This window comes from Phoenix dactylifera, chromosome 18 (assembly GCF_009389715.1).
Source record: "Phoenix dactylifera cultivar Barhee BC4 chromosome 18, palm_55x_up_171113_PBpolish2nd_filt_p, whole genome shotgun sequence".
NCBI classification, from domain to species: domain Eukaryota; kingdom Viridiplantae; phylum Streptophyta; class Magnoliopsida; order Arecales; family Arecaceae; genus Phoenix; species Phoenix dactylifera.
Genome location: NC_052409.1, coordinates 656,443 through 672,415, shown reverse-complemented (window position 1 = coordinate 672,415; position 15,973 = coordinate 656,443). Strand labels below are relative to the sequence as shown.

General features: G+C 42.5%; 3 protein-coding genes across 9 annotated transcripts; all 3 read left to right on the top strand.

Moving 5' to 3' along the window:
* Positions 1-682: 682 nt before the first annotated feature.
* LOC103706935 (fibrous sheath CABYR-binding protein-like) lies at positions 683-2,435 on the top strand. Its single transcript, XM_008791211.4, has one exon. It carries the CDS (start codon positions 796-798, stop codon positions 2,191-2,193), a length of 1,398 nt encoding a protein of 465 aa, XP_008789433.2. The 5' UTR covers positions 683-795; the 3' UTR covers positions 2,194-2,435.
* Positions 2,436-4,214: 1,779 nt separating this feature from the next.
* Positions 4,215-11,658, top strand: LOC103707022 (pentatricopeptide repeat-containing protein At2g13600-like). Of its 7 annotated transcripts, XM_026804585.2 has the most exons (5): positions 4,215-6,578; positions 7,490-7,582; positions 8,200-8,277; positions 10,457-10,631; positions 10,724-11,658. In XM_026804585.2, exon 1 carries the CDS (start codon positions 4,367-4,369, stop codon positions 6,461-6,463), a length of 2,097 nt encoding a protein of 698 aa, XP_026660386.2. In that variant the 5' UTR covers positions 4,215-4,366; the 3' UTR covers positions 6,464-6,578; positions 7,490-7,582; positions 8,200-8,277; positions 10,457-10,631; positions 10,724-11,658. The 7 variants fall into 7 exon arrangements, with proteins under 7 accessions (XP_026660386.2, XP_026660387.2, XP_026660388.2 ...); XM_026804586.2 differs by lacking the exon at positions 10,457-10,631 and having other exon boundaries at positions 11,152-11,658; XM_026804587.2 differs by lacking the exon at positions 10,457-10,631.
* Positions 11,659-12,339: 681 nt separating this feature from the next.
* LOC103706934 (putative F-box protein PP2-B12) lies at positions 12,340-15,973 on the top strand. The gene is made up of 3 exons (XM_008791210.4): positions 12,340-12,753; positions 13,205-13,323; positions 15,299-15,973. Exons 1-3 carry the CDS (start codon positions 12,484-12,486, stop codon positions 15,786-15,788), a joined length of 879 nt encoding a protein of 292 aa, XP_008789432.1. The 5' UTR covers positions 12,340-12,483; the 3' UTR covers positions 15,789-15,973.

Below are 15,973 nucleotides of genomic sequence, written 5' to 3'. Positions count from 1 at the left end.
CGGAACCCCGTTCACACCGTCGTGTCAATCGTTCTCGGTTTGGACCACCAGCAACACTAGTAATATTAGTAGTGATTCTACTGCACTGGATAGCTACCTAACCTACCTTTTATGCTTCCACATATAGGATGCCATGTTTGTGGGTCGTTTCCTTTTTGTATGTCCCTCCACGCACACACACAATGTGACAAGATTCCTTGATCCAGAAAGTGCCTAAATTTTTTTTTTAATAATCACACTAGAGTTTTTGTATGAAATGGTACAGCCCCCATCTCACAGGTTCTTACTTATATTTTGATGCTTCAGGACGCCCTGGCAATGCATAGTGAGACGCCCGTTTACCAATATATATATATATATATAATTATATATTAAACATTTAACTGGAGCAACGTATAATCCTTTTATCAAAAAGGCCAAAAAAAAAAAAAAACAATAACTGACAATTCTCATTCAATTATGTCTCTTAATGTAAATATCTCGTTCTGAAAATATTTCCGGTTGCTCCCCGTCTTCCCAAAAAATCTCGGATCTCTCGCTGATAAAAAGATGGAAGGGAGCGAGCGACTGCGACGGTGGAAATTAGTCGCGGTCGCCTAAATTTCGCGGGCCCCACCGCCTCTTCATTCCAACTGGCACTCCCAAAACCCCGAGGCACGCGTCCCACCCCCCTCCGGAACCAACTCGATTCCCCGAGAGCCGTTTCCCAGACGCTCTTTTCTACAAAAAGGACTCTCTCGTCGCTCCTCATCAGTCATCTCCTTCCCCCTTCCAAAAACCTAACCCAACCGCTCCATGGAGAACTACTCCTACCCCTCCTACCCGGACTCCGGCGACTGCTCCCCTCGATCCCGCGAGATCGAGTGCGAGAACTCCGTCTCCTGGGACGAGCCCCCACCGCCGTCCGCCGCCGCCCGCATCAAGCTTATGATTAGCTACGGCGGCCGCATCCAGCCCCGTCCCCACGACAACCAGCTATCCTATGTCGGCGGCGACTCCAAGATCCTCACCATCGACCGCTCCATCCGCTTCCCCGCCCTCCTCTCCAAGCTCGCCTCCCTCGCCAACCTCGACGACCACCTCTGTTTCAAGTACCAGCTCCCCGGCGAGGACCTCGACGCCCTCATCTCCGTCACCAACGATGAGGATCTCGACCACATGATGCTCGAGTACGACCGCCTCCACCGCTCCGCCGCTAAACCCACCGCCCGCCTCCGCGTCTTCCTCTTCCCCCTCAATCCCCCGCCCCCCTCCGCCGCCCTTCTCGACCCCAAGCCCGACCGCCAGTGGTTCGTCGATGCCCTCAACTCCGTCCCCGTCCCCCCGCCCCTCGACACGGTCGCCGCCTCTCCCCCGCCCCCCACGACTGCGGTCAAGGCGGCGTTGCCGAGTCCCGATTTCCTCTTCGGCCTCGACAAGGGCTCGGTGCCGCCACCGGCCGTTAAGGTCAAAGATCCGGCCCCGGAGCAGCTCCCGGTTCTTGAAAATGTCCAGGTGGAGGTCCCACCTAGGCCCGATCTCGGGAAGGAGGATCAGAGGCAGATCGGAGGCGGGGAGACGACGCCGGCGGAGATCCAGAGGCAGATCCAGGAGCTCCAGCGCCTCCAGATCGCGGAGAACCAGCAGCAGCAGGCGGCCATCCAGCGGAACAGCAGCGAAGAAACCCTAGCTAGGGTTTACCCCGCGGAGTACTACCACCCGAGAGCCCAGGAGAAGGCACCACCGGCCCCGCCGCCTGTGACGACGCAGGTCCCGGCGGCGTACTGGCCGGAGCAGCGCGGCGTGGCGGCAGCCGGACGGTACTCCTCGGTCGCCGGCGGGGACCAGCCGGTCTACCTGATCTCTAGGGCACCGGGCGTCTACCCAGGGGCCGCGGCGGCGGGGCAGGGGTATTACGCGGCGCCGGTGCCGAGGGTCGTGCCGACGGACGTCTACCGCGACGCGGCGGCGCCTACTCCGGCGGCGGTCTATGCGGTGCCGCCCCAGGCGTCGGCCAAGGTGGTGGGGCAGTACGCTCCGGAGGGAGCGCGGGTTCCGGCGCAGGGTGTGGTGGACTCGACAGCCTATCAGGTGATGTACGATAGCGCGGGGCGGGCGGTTTACTACACGAACGCGGTCCCCACGTATCAGACGGTCACGAGTGTGGCTCATACCCCGGAGGTGAAGCCGGTGAAGCCATCGCCGGCTTCTTAGAGCGAGCGAGCCAAAGACCAAGGACGACGATCTGATGATCTCTGTCCCTTTTTTTTTTCCTTTAATTTTTCCACGCTGCTGCTTATGTTTTCGTTGTTCCTCTAGTTTGTGCGCTTGTTTAGGTGTTCTCTAATGACATCACCGTGGGTGTTTTTTTTTTTTTTTGGTACAAATCACCGTGGTTTTTCGTGGATGTAAATACGTATATATGCATATAATATAATGGGAATGTTACTAGAATATGTCCTGCCGCTGATGTGACCCAATTTGTGCTTGGAATTCAAAGGTCATAATTGATTTTTTTTTTTTTTTTTGGGTGTTCGCACGATCGACTCCTTCTTTTAAGACTTTTAGAAATGGATATTTGTAGGATTATACTCTGATCGTATTGTATGTAGGTCTTTTACGTGCTAAGAATTTGCGGGTGCTCAATTCAATTCTTTAAGCAGGTCTAATGTTGTCATTCTCGTAACTGCTACTAATGTTGTCGCCGTCTCTCCACGCTACCACCATTATTTTTGTCCGTTTGTTTAGGCCACTGCCACATCTTCGCTGCATGTCCTCCGTCACTATTATTATTTAAAAAATAATTAATTAAATCTAAACAAAAATATAATATAAATTTTTATTTTTTATTTTTTAAAATAAAAAAATACAAATGGCCTTTAAGATTTTTTGAATGATACAAAAACTAAGATACCATTGCAGAGATGATTGTAGCTGCGGCATGACCTGAACATATTTTAAGTTATTCTCCTAAGTATGAAGCATTGCATTAAAAATTATTGGCCAAGATCAAAATAATAAGCTCAACTAACAATAAAATGTTTATTTAATTTGAAACCGTTGAAAACATAGCAGCGATTGCCATCTTTTTAAGACTCTGGAGGTGATTGTACATGTGGAAAAAAAAATGTGCAAGCTGCAAACATAGAGAAGAGTTATAGTAAACATTAACTTACATGATTACTGATGTGAATTTTAAAAGATCCTCAGGTTCCTTTTTACATGAAACATAATGATCATTAGCAGTTCCAGTAGCAATGTGATCTCAACATGTTATCATGCATGGAGAGATTCCTAGGCTAAGATAGGTGTGCATAAGTGTTCAGATGAAGATTAACTTACTCAGAAAAATTGTACGGGATGAATATGTACTCCACTATTAAAATTGAAGGACTAGTAATCCACATAATCTTGAGAAATATAATGACCTAAAACAATAGTAATATATTGTGAGGACCTGTGTGGGTGTGTGTTTAGTCCTACATCGGTTATTCGCTGAGTAAATTTTGGGTACTTATATAGGATCAAGAAATCCAAATAATATCTTTTGACTAAACATTTTGGATGAAGTCTTAAATTGTTACAAATGATAATAAAACAGACGAGGCCCATGACTCATTTAGATTAAAGGACGCTACAGCACAAGCTGATCGTGATGCTTGTAATTAAATTTAAATGAATTTGGACTCTTAGTCTAACGAGAACGTCAGGATTTAAACAAAGGGAGCATGTGAGGATCCAAAAAAAATAAGAAAAAAATGCTCTATGAAAAAAAAAGAGAAAAACTTGGAGCAGTTGGAGGTTGACGGATCTTTGACATATCTATGGTATATGCTGAGCTTCGAGCTGCATGAGAGGGGCTCATCTATCAAAGGCACATGGTGGGAGTGGATTACATTATTCTTGAGGGCGACTCGGTCACAATCATTGACTGGATCCGGAGCCGGAGACAGGAAGCCGACTCTAGTCTACTTCTCCATGATATTTGCAGACTTTTAGCTGAGGGTGCTACCCTAAAGACAACACACGTATATAGGGAGGCAAACAACGCTGTTGGTTGGGTAGAAATAATTGACAATTGTCAAATAGAACCTAAATGTATTTAAATAAATCAGTAGTAATGCAAAAAAATAGATGAAACAACAAACAATGCCAAGGTCTTAAAATTGGGTTGGGGTGTGGGAACTCGTAAATTGACAAACAACCATCTGGGCGACTGAATAAAATTTTGTTCTAACTACATACAGTTTTTTGTTGCATGTAATCCTCGAGGTGTGCTGATGTTGCATAAAATTCTAAGTTAGAGACCTTCATACCATTAAGGATCTTTTAAATAATTTTCTATATGCATCAGAAGCCATTTATGCGGGCGACGTCGAGGAGATGAATGAATCTCCATCACGCGCGGCTGCTAAAGCTCGGCCTGGATCGGGATCCTGTCACGGCCACCCAGCTCCTCACCGCGTATGCTAGCCTCCCTTCCCCGGACTCGCTAACCTACGCCCTCCGCCTCTTCGCCCAGGTCCCCTCCCGCTCCCGCGACCCCGTCCTCTGGACCGCTCTCCTCTCCGCCTTCGCCCGCTCCACCCGCCCCGCCGCCGCCCTCCGCCTCTTCTCCCGCCTCCCTTCCCTTCGCTCCAACCCCTTCGCCTTCGCCTCCGCCGCCCGCGCCGCCGCCTACTCCGACCCCCGCCTCGCCCGCGCCCTCCACGCCCAGGCCATACAGCATGGTTTCCACTCCAACGTCGTCGTCGCCACCTCCATCCTCCGCTTGTACTCTAAGATCAACGATGTGGACTCGTCTTGTAAGGTGTTCGGTGGAATGCCTCAGAGAAATGTAATTACTTGGAATTCCATGATCGCTGGTTATACCTCTGCCGGAATGGGTGTCCGAGCGTTGGATCTGTTCTACAGAATGAGATGTACCGAATCTGGGTTGGATGTTGATGAATTCACAGTGGCTAGCGGTTTGACTGCCTGTGCTGCGTTTAGCGATCTGAGATCAGGCACACAGATTCACGGCTTCCTCATCACGCTAGGGCATGAGACAGATACTGCAGTAATAAATGCTTTGGCTAACATGTATTTTAGATGCGGGGAAGTGGAGTGTGCTGAGAGAGCGATGCAGGGGAGAGAAGAGTTTGTAGAGTCTAAGCTTATGATGATCAAAGGTTATGTCTTTAATAAGAGGTATTATCATGCCACTAAGAGCATTCTTGGTCATGGTGGTGGTTTTATGGAACTTGTCATGGTGGATCATAGTGTTATTGTTTCCATGCTTAAAGTGTGTGCCGGTCTTGGATTGCTTAAAACTGGGAGGCAAGTTCATGGTCTTCTCGTTGCTTCGGGTCTTTACGAAAATTGCTGTTCTTCTGATGGCAATGATGCTATTCTTGGGAGTGCTTTGATTGACATGTATTGCAAGTGCTCTAGCATCACAGAAGCTCAACATGTTTTCAGTAGTATGGGGGAAAGGCATGTGCCACACTGGAACTCAATGATCACAGGATGCATATATAATGGTTTGATCAATGAAGCACATCAGCTCTTTAATGCTATGCCTGATAAAAATGTGATCTCATGGACAGCTATGATCTCGGGATATGTACAGCATGGATTACCAAGCGAGGGGCTAAGGTTACTGGCAAGATTGTATGGTGAAAGTGGGTCGATTCGAGGGAACTGCTTCACCTTGGCAAAATCTCTAGATGCTTGTAGCTGTCTAGCAGCACTACATTCCGGCAAAGAGATCCATGCTCAGGCACTAAGAACAATGGCTGGGGATGGAGATGATCATGTGGTCATCAAAACTGCTCTTATTGACATGTATTCAAAGTCAGGCAATTTGAACTATGCAAGGAGAATATTTGATAGAATGGAAATTAAGAATGTAGTATCTTGGACATCGATGATCACTGGTTATGCTGTGCATGGTTTAGGTTTACAAGCTATTGGAGTTTTCGAGCAGATGATAAGAATGGGTTTTGAACCAAATGAGGTTACTTTCATAGCTGTTTTGAGTGCTTGCAGCCATTGCAGTCTAGTTGAGCAAGGCATAAACTACTTCAACTTGATGACGGAGAGGTATGGCATCGCTCCGAGAGTTGATCACTACACTTGCTTGGTTGATATGTTAGGACGAGCTGGCAAGCTTGCAGAAGCTTGGAAGTTGGTAGAAGATGTAAAAGATGCTGAAACAAACTGTAACAAAGACAGAGGCATGGAGAGTGGTGAGGGTGCTTCTATTTGGGGCGCCTTGCTTGGGGGATGTGGGTTGCATGGTAATGTGGAGATTGGAAGTGAGGTGGCTAGAAAGATGCTTGAGAGAAAGCAGCAGATTTCTGATACATATGTTGCATTGTCTAATGTTTATGCAGCTGCTGAGATGTGGGATGAAGTTTACAGAGTTAGAGAAGACTGGAGAAAGCAAGGTGTTTCGAGAGAGGCTGGACATAGCCAAATCCAAATTGGGGCTCTTATATAGGTTTTGAAGGGCTCAAAATTGACAGTTGGTAGTGCAGATGCTGATGCGAATCTCTGTGAAGGTTGGAAAAAATTGACTTATAATTCTGTCACAACCATATCGTTATTGTGATCAGGTTAGAGTGTAACATCCTCTATGACCATATCTTCTTGTTAAAGCTTAGGTCCTTGACATCTGAAAATCACTTCTCATTTCTCCAGCATACGCATAATTTACTTGCTTTATTGAACCCATGCAGGGCTACTACTTTTTGTTAACATATGGCATATAACTGTCAAGAGGTTTTTTAATTCTATCATCTCATATACCTTATCCTAGATTCGTAACCAAATCTGAGAACACAGTAGATGGTAGTGGTTGTTTGTAGGGGGCAATTGTTAGCAGCAATTATGTCTTTAAAATGCTAGGTTGTGGGAGCTAGAATAATTTCAATAATCTAGTTGTTCCCTGTTATCAATTTTAGTATTGCAATATAAATGTCACAAAATTAAAAAGAACAATCTTTTTCAAAGAAAGATTTCATGATTGCACTAGGTAGTGTAAAATGATGCCGCCATGGAAGTAGGAACAATGTTCTCGTCCATACGGCATCCGAGCTGGAAGGTTCTTGAAGTTAGGGTGCTTTCCACAGCCAAGGAATGCTCTTGCTCTGAACTAATTGGAAAATTTAAGTCTCCACTTCTGATCCTTATGTTGAGTTCCTTCAATTTGCTTGGTAATGGTATGACATGATTTAAATGATATGCAGCATTTATTGCTTAGAGGTGTGGATGAAATTTGTAAGACTGTGGAGTCATATTCTGCACATTTCTGTGTGGAAAAATGCACCTAATGCACATTGACTGCCATACTCATAGTGCTATGACATGAAAGAAATATACATGGTAGTGGTCCTTTTTCGTGTGTTTTTTCTCATCCCATTTTCCAAATGCAAACTTAAAATAGGTATTTGTGTTGCTTTTCTCTTATGATAGTAGTTGGCTCAATTAAGCAACATATTTCATAGAGTTCTATTCTGATGTTCAGGTTGTCATAAAACATGTCATATACAGATTGTGCTGGGTCATTGTATTATTCCATAATTGAGATCAGCTCTGGCAGCTCATCATTCTTCTAATCGTAAGTAGTTATTTGTAAGTTTAGCACCAGGTATTTTCATATGGTTGATTGCTGCTGACATGCTTATTTTCATCTAAAGTTAATCAAAATTTGTATTATTCAATTTATATCTGTGCATCAAAGAGATTATAAATTGATATAGGTTGATGCACAAAATACAGGCTGGCGCATATGGTACAGTGACATGCATCCTTGTATCATTTTCATGACCTGCTTGCATGACATGCATCATTGGTTACGATACTGTGCGGACTGTTTCTTTAGTCCTTTATGACTTGTCTGATAATGGCATAGTATACATATATGATGCAAACCATAATTGTTTTGAAAATGAGGATTACATTGGTAAGGCTTGAAAGCTTGCTTTTGGTATCTTTTTAAGCCCTGAATATATGTGAAAGGAAAATTACAATATACGAAGCTAAGCTCCAAAAGGCTCGTTGGTTATGGTTATGGTATAATATTTCAAGTACAGGCCTTCTTAAATTTAATATTAAATATCATCGCTCGCTTTTTGCAAACAAGAATAATTTTGATATTCTCTCTTCCTATTACTTGCATTCTTCGTCGTTAGATAATTTAAAATTTGTTGACTTTAATATCATTGGGTAACTTAGGTGAGCTACTCTACTGGCAAGGAACTCAGCAGGTGGAAGGATCTTTTGAAGCATTACCTCAAAACTATTGATGAAGAGGTATTTCTGGGTAGATTTTGTAATTAGCATCCTTTTAATTATTACTCTTCTGTCATTGCTACAGTTTGGAGTACTGAACCGAAGATCAATGTTGGTTGCATTTTGTTTTATACAGTAGCTTTATTTGATTGCTTATTAGTAAGCTGTATTAAAGCATACTTTCTACCACCCAACTATATCACTGGTATTGATCACAACCTCAATATTGGATCTTCTCTATAACTTTATTTTTTTTGGCTCAACAATCTTCTCCATAAGTTTGATTCTGTATTTAAGTCATGACTACATCATTTTTCTCTTTGAGAGTGTTGATTGGGAGCCTCTCCTCCTCCTCTCATTTCTTGAGCATCCGCTAGCATCTGTGCGTATTCCAAATTAGATCATGGAAAGGGGCTTGGACAGGTGCATCAAAGTGTATGTCATCATGGCTAGCTCCAAAGTTCACAAGCCGATAGGCGCATGGTCCTTTGGTTAGATATGGCTGGTTATGCATGTCTTCTTTAGTAGATTGCAAATTCATCTCAGATTGGCAAAGATTTATGGTACTGATTGCCAATGGAGGCGCTATGTATATGGCTAGATTTGTCTTGTAAGATGGTATACAGATGGCTTATGCAATATGCATGTAATCATGGCAGCTATAAGGAATCACTTCAACCCAAGCTTCCCTTCTAGTCTACTAATTTCTCCCAAGCAAATCATTTGGCCATCCACCCTTCTATCATGTTAGTTCAGTTAAGTTTTTGTAACCTCAATTGTCTGGTTGAATCAATGTTGGCATAACTATGAAATATTCCTCATTTGGTGATGCTAACTCCTACAACAGCTTAGGCGATGGTTGCCCTTGCTCATGCACATGGATGCCCAAACAGTACGACAGAGTCCATTATGTTATCATCATCCATCCTTTTGTTGCATCTTAGATGGACATACATTTGCGGATGATTTTGTTTTATTCATGCATTTGCTTCTTTATTTGTGATTATGGAAGGAGTGTCTTCTTCTCAATGTCCTATTATTTTTCATATAAATTAGAAATAGATGGTCAGTTCATAAGCAACCACTTTATGATTGCTGACATTTTAACGTATATCATAACATTATAATTAATGAACGTATACATACTCAAGTAAAATTTTCCACCTGCATCAATAACCAAAAATATTTTTTAGATGTCATATTTCTTGTCTTGAAATTTGATGTGATGATGACACATCAGTGGTTTTTGCTCTCGCTTTAAATGCATTACTCACAGCTTTCGGTGACATCACCTACCCTGTAGTTATTGCAGTTAAATTGCCATTACTAAATGTGCTGGTAAGCGAACCTGTCTCAACCTGGACCCATTTAGCCTGCCTGATTCACCCTGGACCCGACCCATCTAACCGGAACCGTTGGATTTGCAGGTTGAGTATGTGTAAAAATGTCCCCAACCTGCCAGCTGGTTGGGTCAGGTTTGGATCAAAGCCTCTGAAGCAGTCGGGTCAGAACAGTTGAAGCCTTTAGCTGGGTACTTGGGTAAAAGTAGATACATAACCAAAAAATTTAAGCATACTGGATAATATGAACCATTTGAAATGTGTTGCTATTGGGTAGTTGTTACTTGTCACAAGAAACAGGCGGTTCTTAATGTATGCCCAATGTACAGTTTAAAGCAGCCCAAAAAAGTGCAAAATGAACCTTCAAAACTTGTTCATTTTTGGGTGCCTAAACAATAAAAAGCCCCAAAATCAAATGTGCCTGAGACTTTGGCAGATCAGCTTGTTAGGTCTTTGGCTAAGCCTGGTTGACTTGGGTTGGGTGTGACCCCTATGGACGATATAAGGCATTGGCCTGACCTGAACACAAGGCAAGCCAACCCATTGCCACTCCTAGTTATTGCAATTTCTGATGAGCAGATGTTTTCTTTGAATATCAAAAATCAAATTATAGTTGTTTTTGATAATTGTTGTTCCCTCATTTTCATTATGTCTGTGCTCTGTTTAGTTAAGCAAGCCTCACACCATGTCTCACTGTGTACTTTAAATCTTAGAACAAATTAGACACTAGCAGGCCAATTGGTGGATCAGTGCTTGTTCGTGTTTGCAGATGTGCTTTATCCTCATCAGCCATTCCCTCATTTCATAGGATCATAAGGTATTGAGCAATAATTTTTGTGTCCTGTATCTCTCCTTCACAGGTGCTGTTGCAGTTTGTCATGTCAGAAGCAGTTTGTCAAAAAATTTCTCAAGATGCCACAGCACCAATCATTGTTACCATGATGGTGGTGCTAATGTCTTCATCAATAATATTCTTCCATTCCTTGGCATAAGACAAGTTGATAAAATAGAAGCAACAGGATTGTTGGTTGACATGTAATTGGTTTCTGATGTTGTAATATCCTTCCATAGTCTTCATTTTCTGCTATCATAAGATATCCATTCATATTATATGCTTTTTCTGCCAGCTCTCTCTGCTCTCACAGTCAATGAATTTTGATGGATCTGTAAATCTGGTGCAATGGCTAAGAAAGGCTTCGGAAGATGATGAAGATGACTGAGGTGGCGGCTTTGTGCGTCCAAAACATTAGTGCAGGATCCCATCAATTTAGTATGGTTATTTGTGTCCCTACTGTGGGAATGGTTAGTTGTACGCTAGTTGTAAGCCAAGGAGTAAATTGGAGTGCGTGTCCCTTCCTTTTTTAAGATAAGGGGGGTCAAATTAAGTTGTGCAATTTCTTTGCAGTGAGTATAAAAAGCATCAGAGTAGAAGAAATTAGTGGATGTCATGAAATAGCTAATTATACCATTCTGTAATTTCATTTTCTTTGCTGTGGAACTACAACCTTAAGCAACACCCTCCCCCTTCTCATTTCTTCGGTGATGGATTTTGCAGGTTGTGCTCATGATCGGATTAATCTTTTAAGTTGCAGAGTGGAAATATGCTAGAGGCGATACATTCTGTATTCCTTTGATTTTCTTTCAATTATTAATTGGAGCAGCAGTAGATGACGGATATCAGATGTCCCAAGACTAAAGGAATTTTACAGGAGGAAGAACCCCAAAAAGTGATGATCAGAATACAAGTTTGCTGATGGATGGCATGATTTTTTTTTTATTTATTTAAACTTGTTATTATTGTTGCCATCCGTTTCATTGACTTAATTCTAAGTTGCTGTTGTCATCATCATTATTGTCAATTTTGTGTTCTAAGGTGGGCCATTGCCTCAGTGCAGCTTATTAGTGCAAATTGACACAAATTGTCAATTTTGCGTATTGTGTGAACATCAGAGGTGCAGCCTAGGGTTTCGCCACACGCTGGAAAGCTTGCGTTTGGCGGATTCTGGCAATTCCTGAAGATGTTAAGAGTGCTTCAAATAAAATGAAGTTGCATTGTTGATCACACTTTTATACACAGATGATGCAAAGTGCTTGGATGATGGACATTTTGAGAGTATAACGCTGATGAGCGATTATTTATTTTTGAATATTACTTTTCAGAAACCTATCTTGCTATTTAAAGAAAGGAAATCTATATCATTAGTGGAGCCAGGCTCTATATTACTATGATGAACCTGCATCAAGGAGTGTATATCCGACTATATGCAAATCCACTAAATCTGCCATTCACTTCTGAGTCATCGAAGCTACTTTCATATTTCGAATCGATATTTAGATCATAATGAAGTAACTTTGTCAAGATGTATCGTCACAACTTGGTCTATAATATAGTTTGGATACTCTTTTGGTGAAGCTCTTCTGTTATCTTTCAAGCTTCTACTTAGAGATGTCGACATCTTATCTTTCTAGTTGTTGATGGATCCATAGATTAATTATTTTTCTATCCCAATCGTACAATTTGATTTCTCTATGGTCGTTCATTTAAGAGATGGACGATTATTGTTTATTATAGAAATTCTATGGCATGCCTCAATCCGATGACACGCCACCTATCAAGGTGGCACGGCACTATGTCAAAGGCGGTAGGAGTTGCATATTTCGCATGAAAAAAAAAAATTCATCTTTCTTCGCACGTGTCCACCAACGAATGATGCAAATGTTGCTTTGAGAGCCGTGCAAGTTGAAGAACGAGGGCGTTTGGGCGCCGCGAAAGAACATCATTCGTTCGACGCGAACACATGATACATACAATCCCTTTTTCTCTGTACGGAAAGCGAGAACCAGAAGGGGGGGAAAAAAAGCCGATCGAACTAAGCGAAAGCGAGAGATGGAAACGGGTGGCGGCGATATCTCCAGCCTGCCGGAAGAGTGCCTCTCGCACGTAATCTCCCAGACGTCGCCGCTCGATTCGTGCCGGTCGTCGGCGGTCTCCACCACCTTCTGCTCAGCCGCCTCTTCCGACACCGTGTGGGAGCACTTCCTGCCGTCCGATTACAAGTCGATCCTTTCTAGGGCCGTCCATCCGGTGGAGTACGCGTCCAAGAGGGAGCTCTTTTTCCGCCTCTGCGATCCCATCCTCATAGACGACGGCAAAATAGTACTTTATTGCCATTGCTCCGACTCTTCCCTCCACCCTTTTTCCGTTCCTAATCCTGATTTGTGCCCGAATTTAGGGCTTTTTTTTAATGGTATTCATCGGTCATTTTTTTTTCTATCAAAAAATTATAGAAATCTGTGGAATAAATATAATTGGGGTTGGCGTGCCGCGATTTGGTTTAGCCTGGATGTGTTCTTAGATCTGCACCATCAATTTGATGGGCTTCAGCTGCTATGAACCGGTAGATTGATGGATTCTTTCTTTGCCCTTTGTGGAACCCAGTAGTATTCTCTTGGAGCCAAGCCATTGGTGTGATGTGACGGATTGTTTGCCTTTCGCGTGGTTCTTTTTCTTTTTCGTCCCTTTTTTCCTTCTTTGTTACAGCCTTTGCCAACGATCGTGGGAATGCCCAAATTGATAGCTTTTCTCAAAACTTAATTTTGGTTTGCAGAGTTTCTCACTGGAGAAATCGAGCGGTGCGAAGTGCTACATGCTGTCTGCCAGACAGCTGTTTATTGTATGGGGGGATACTCCCCATTATTGGAGGTGGCTTTCTCTACCCGATTCCAGGTTTGTGCCTTCTTTCTCCGATCCTTTTTTATTCATTGGTTAGTTCATTGGCTATTCCTATCATTTGTACCAACTTAATGTATTATTGGATCTTTTTTTTTTCTTTCTTTCTCCAGGTTGGTTGTTTGTTTGTTTGCTTGGTAGATAACTTATAAATTGTGTCTGAGCTTGATGGTCATTGGAATAACCATTTGGTCTGCCTCATTTGTTGCTATATTTTCCCAATCTTGGAGTCAATTATAATTTGGTAGTGCGTGAAGCTAAACTGACAAGTGCGAGGTGTTAATAATAAAGTACTCCCCTTTCATTTTAACTTGAATCTTTTATGCACAAAGATTTAGTGGTTTGAATCCCTTTTTTTTGTTATGTATTTTTTGTTCATAAATAAGATTAGAGTGATTAGAGAACTGCAGATTGGTCGGAATTATACCTTTCTAATGTAATATTATGATATATGTGACTAAAAAAAAGAACAACCTTTCTCTTTTGTTATAAAAGTACAAGTGGCACCTCCAATTCAATCAGAAAAAGGAGAGAGAAAAGTTCTAGTGGTGTCTCCACATTAACGCCATTTGATTGCTAGGATAACAAACGGCCAGTCCTCTTTTTGATTGGAGTCTAGATCTGATTCAACTAGATATGGACTAATGTCCCTTGATGGCTGGTAACTAAAGTATAGTGAAGTTGTAGAGGTAATCATACACCTAGTCTATTTCATAAATATGCAAGAATTGATGTACTAGCTGAGGTGAATAATTTTACTATGTGCCACTGAGAATGAGGATGCATCTCAAGCCCAATTGTATGAGCACTTGATAGAACAACTAAGGGATAACTGACTAAATTGGGCATCCTATCGGCATTCCTTTTCAGGTTCATTGGGCCTGCACACCAGCAAAGCCTGTAGGTCTTCTTCCTTGTGAAGGGATGATCTGCCCAGCTAGGGAGCAGACTTCACCATACAGCAGTGTTATCAGGGCTTGCTGCTTTAAAAATCATAACTGTTATGGTCTCAGACGAGCTATTTGGCATGGTTGGTAACTAAGAATTGCTCTTGACCTATTTAGGCTATACCACCAGTCCTTTCAAACAACTTGCTCTCCAATCCAACTTGAGCTCGCATCTACTTTCAATTGCAGAGATGCAATTGAAATCCCCTCAATATCTGTGCAATTTGCACGTGTTGCTGCTTTAACCAAATTTTGTGTTGGAACTTGTTCGGATGTTACAACAAGTTATCGTTACTATGCTTTCCATTTTTAATTTTTCTGAGAACATAGTAATTTAATGGTCTTGATCATATCTTGTTCTGTTCTCCATACTGTTGTACCTTTGCCTGTTGCTACCCTGGTGTCCGTTGTACATCTTAGATGAGAGCACAGGGTGAATAGATGGGCTAATGTTGGAAACTTTGCACTAGGTGTCGGTAAACTTTGCACCGGCAAACTTTTATAGGAAGCTTGAATATACAGCAACTTCCTGTCCTAAATCTTGGACTATGAGCGACCTACCATTTCGATTATTTTCATGGAATAAGACGGTCTTTCTTCCAAAATTAATATGTAAGTTCTGCAACAGCCAGCTTCTGGGCATGAAGAACTAGGCAATTTGTAAATCAGCTTACACATTAGAGAGCGGAGTGAATGGAATGCTTTTCATGGAACAGATTTACAATGTGTTTTACAATTAGTTTATTGAAAACTCTCAACACATACTGGTACTGTCAAAAAAATATGACTCTGCTTCTCTTGTTTAGCCTTAAAGAATTTGGTACTTCCTTAATGTCAGCTTTGCCTTTTGCTCCTGAACTGCCAGTACTGTTCTTTTGTGACAACATGTAGGATTTCGCCCTAGTGGTACCAAGAATAAACAAACCTTTTCTTTTCTGTACTGTTGAAATTGTTCAAATCATCTTTTACTATTGGATATTATCATGCTGCATTCCTGACCAGGAAGTGACTTTCTCCTCTAAAAGGTTTTCGGAGGTTGCTCAGCTGTTAATAGTTTGGTGGTTGGAGATTCGAGGCAAAATTGAAAGCAGAGAGCTTACTCCTGAAACAACTTATGCCGCCTATCTCATCTTCAAAGTAGATCAGGCCGCATCACAAGGTCTTGGCTTTCCAAATCAGGAAACAACAGTGAAACTGGGAGCCCAGGTGTCCAAAAATACTGTGAAAATAAGCCCTGATGATGCTGAGACACAGAGGAACAGACATATGTTTAGGCGTTTCCTGAACTGGCGTGGCATGATGGTGCTTCCACTAGCTCAAGATGCAGAGGAAAACAGCAATGCAGCTAGAGCCCCTCGGGCAAGGGCCGATGGCTGGATGGAGATGGAGATGGGGGAATTTTACAATGATAAGGGTGAGGATGGGGAAGTGGAAATGAGTTTGATGGAAGTGGAAGGAGGGAATTGCAAGTCTGGACTCATCATCCAGGGTATTGAGATAAGGCCTAAAAAGTAGGCAAAAGAGCTTTTATGTGACGACGTTTGGATTGTCATTGTACAGGTATTTGAGTTCTAAGCTGAAGTAGATGAGTAATTATAAATAAACCAAAAATATGGTATGCTTTCTATAGCTTTGCATGTGAACAGGTAAGTGATGGAAACTTTTTGATTCCTTTTACCTTATTAAATGTCTTCTGGTCA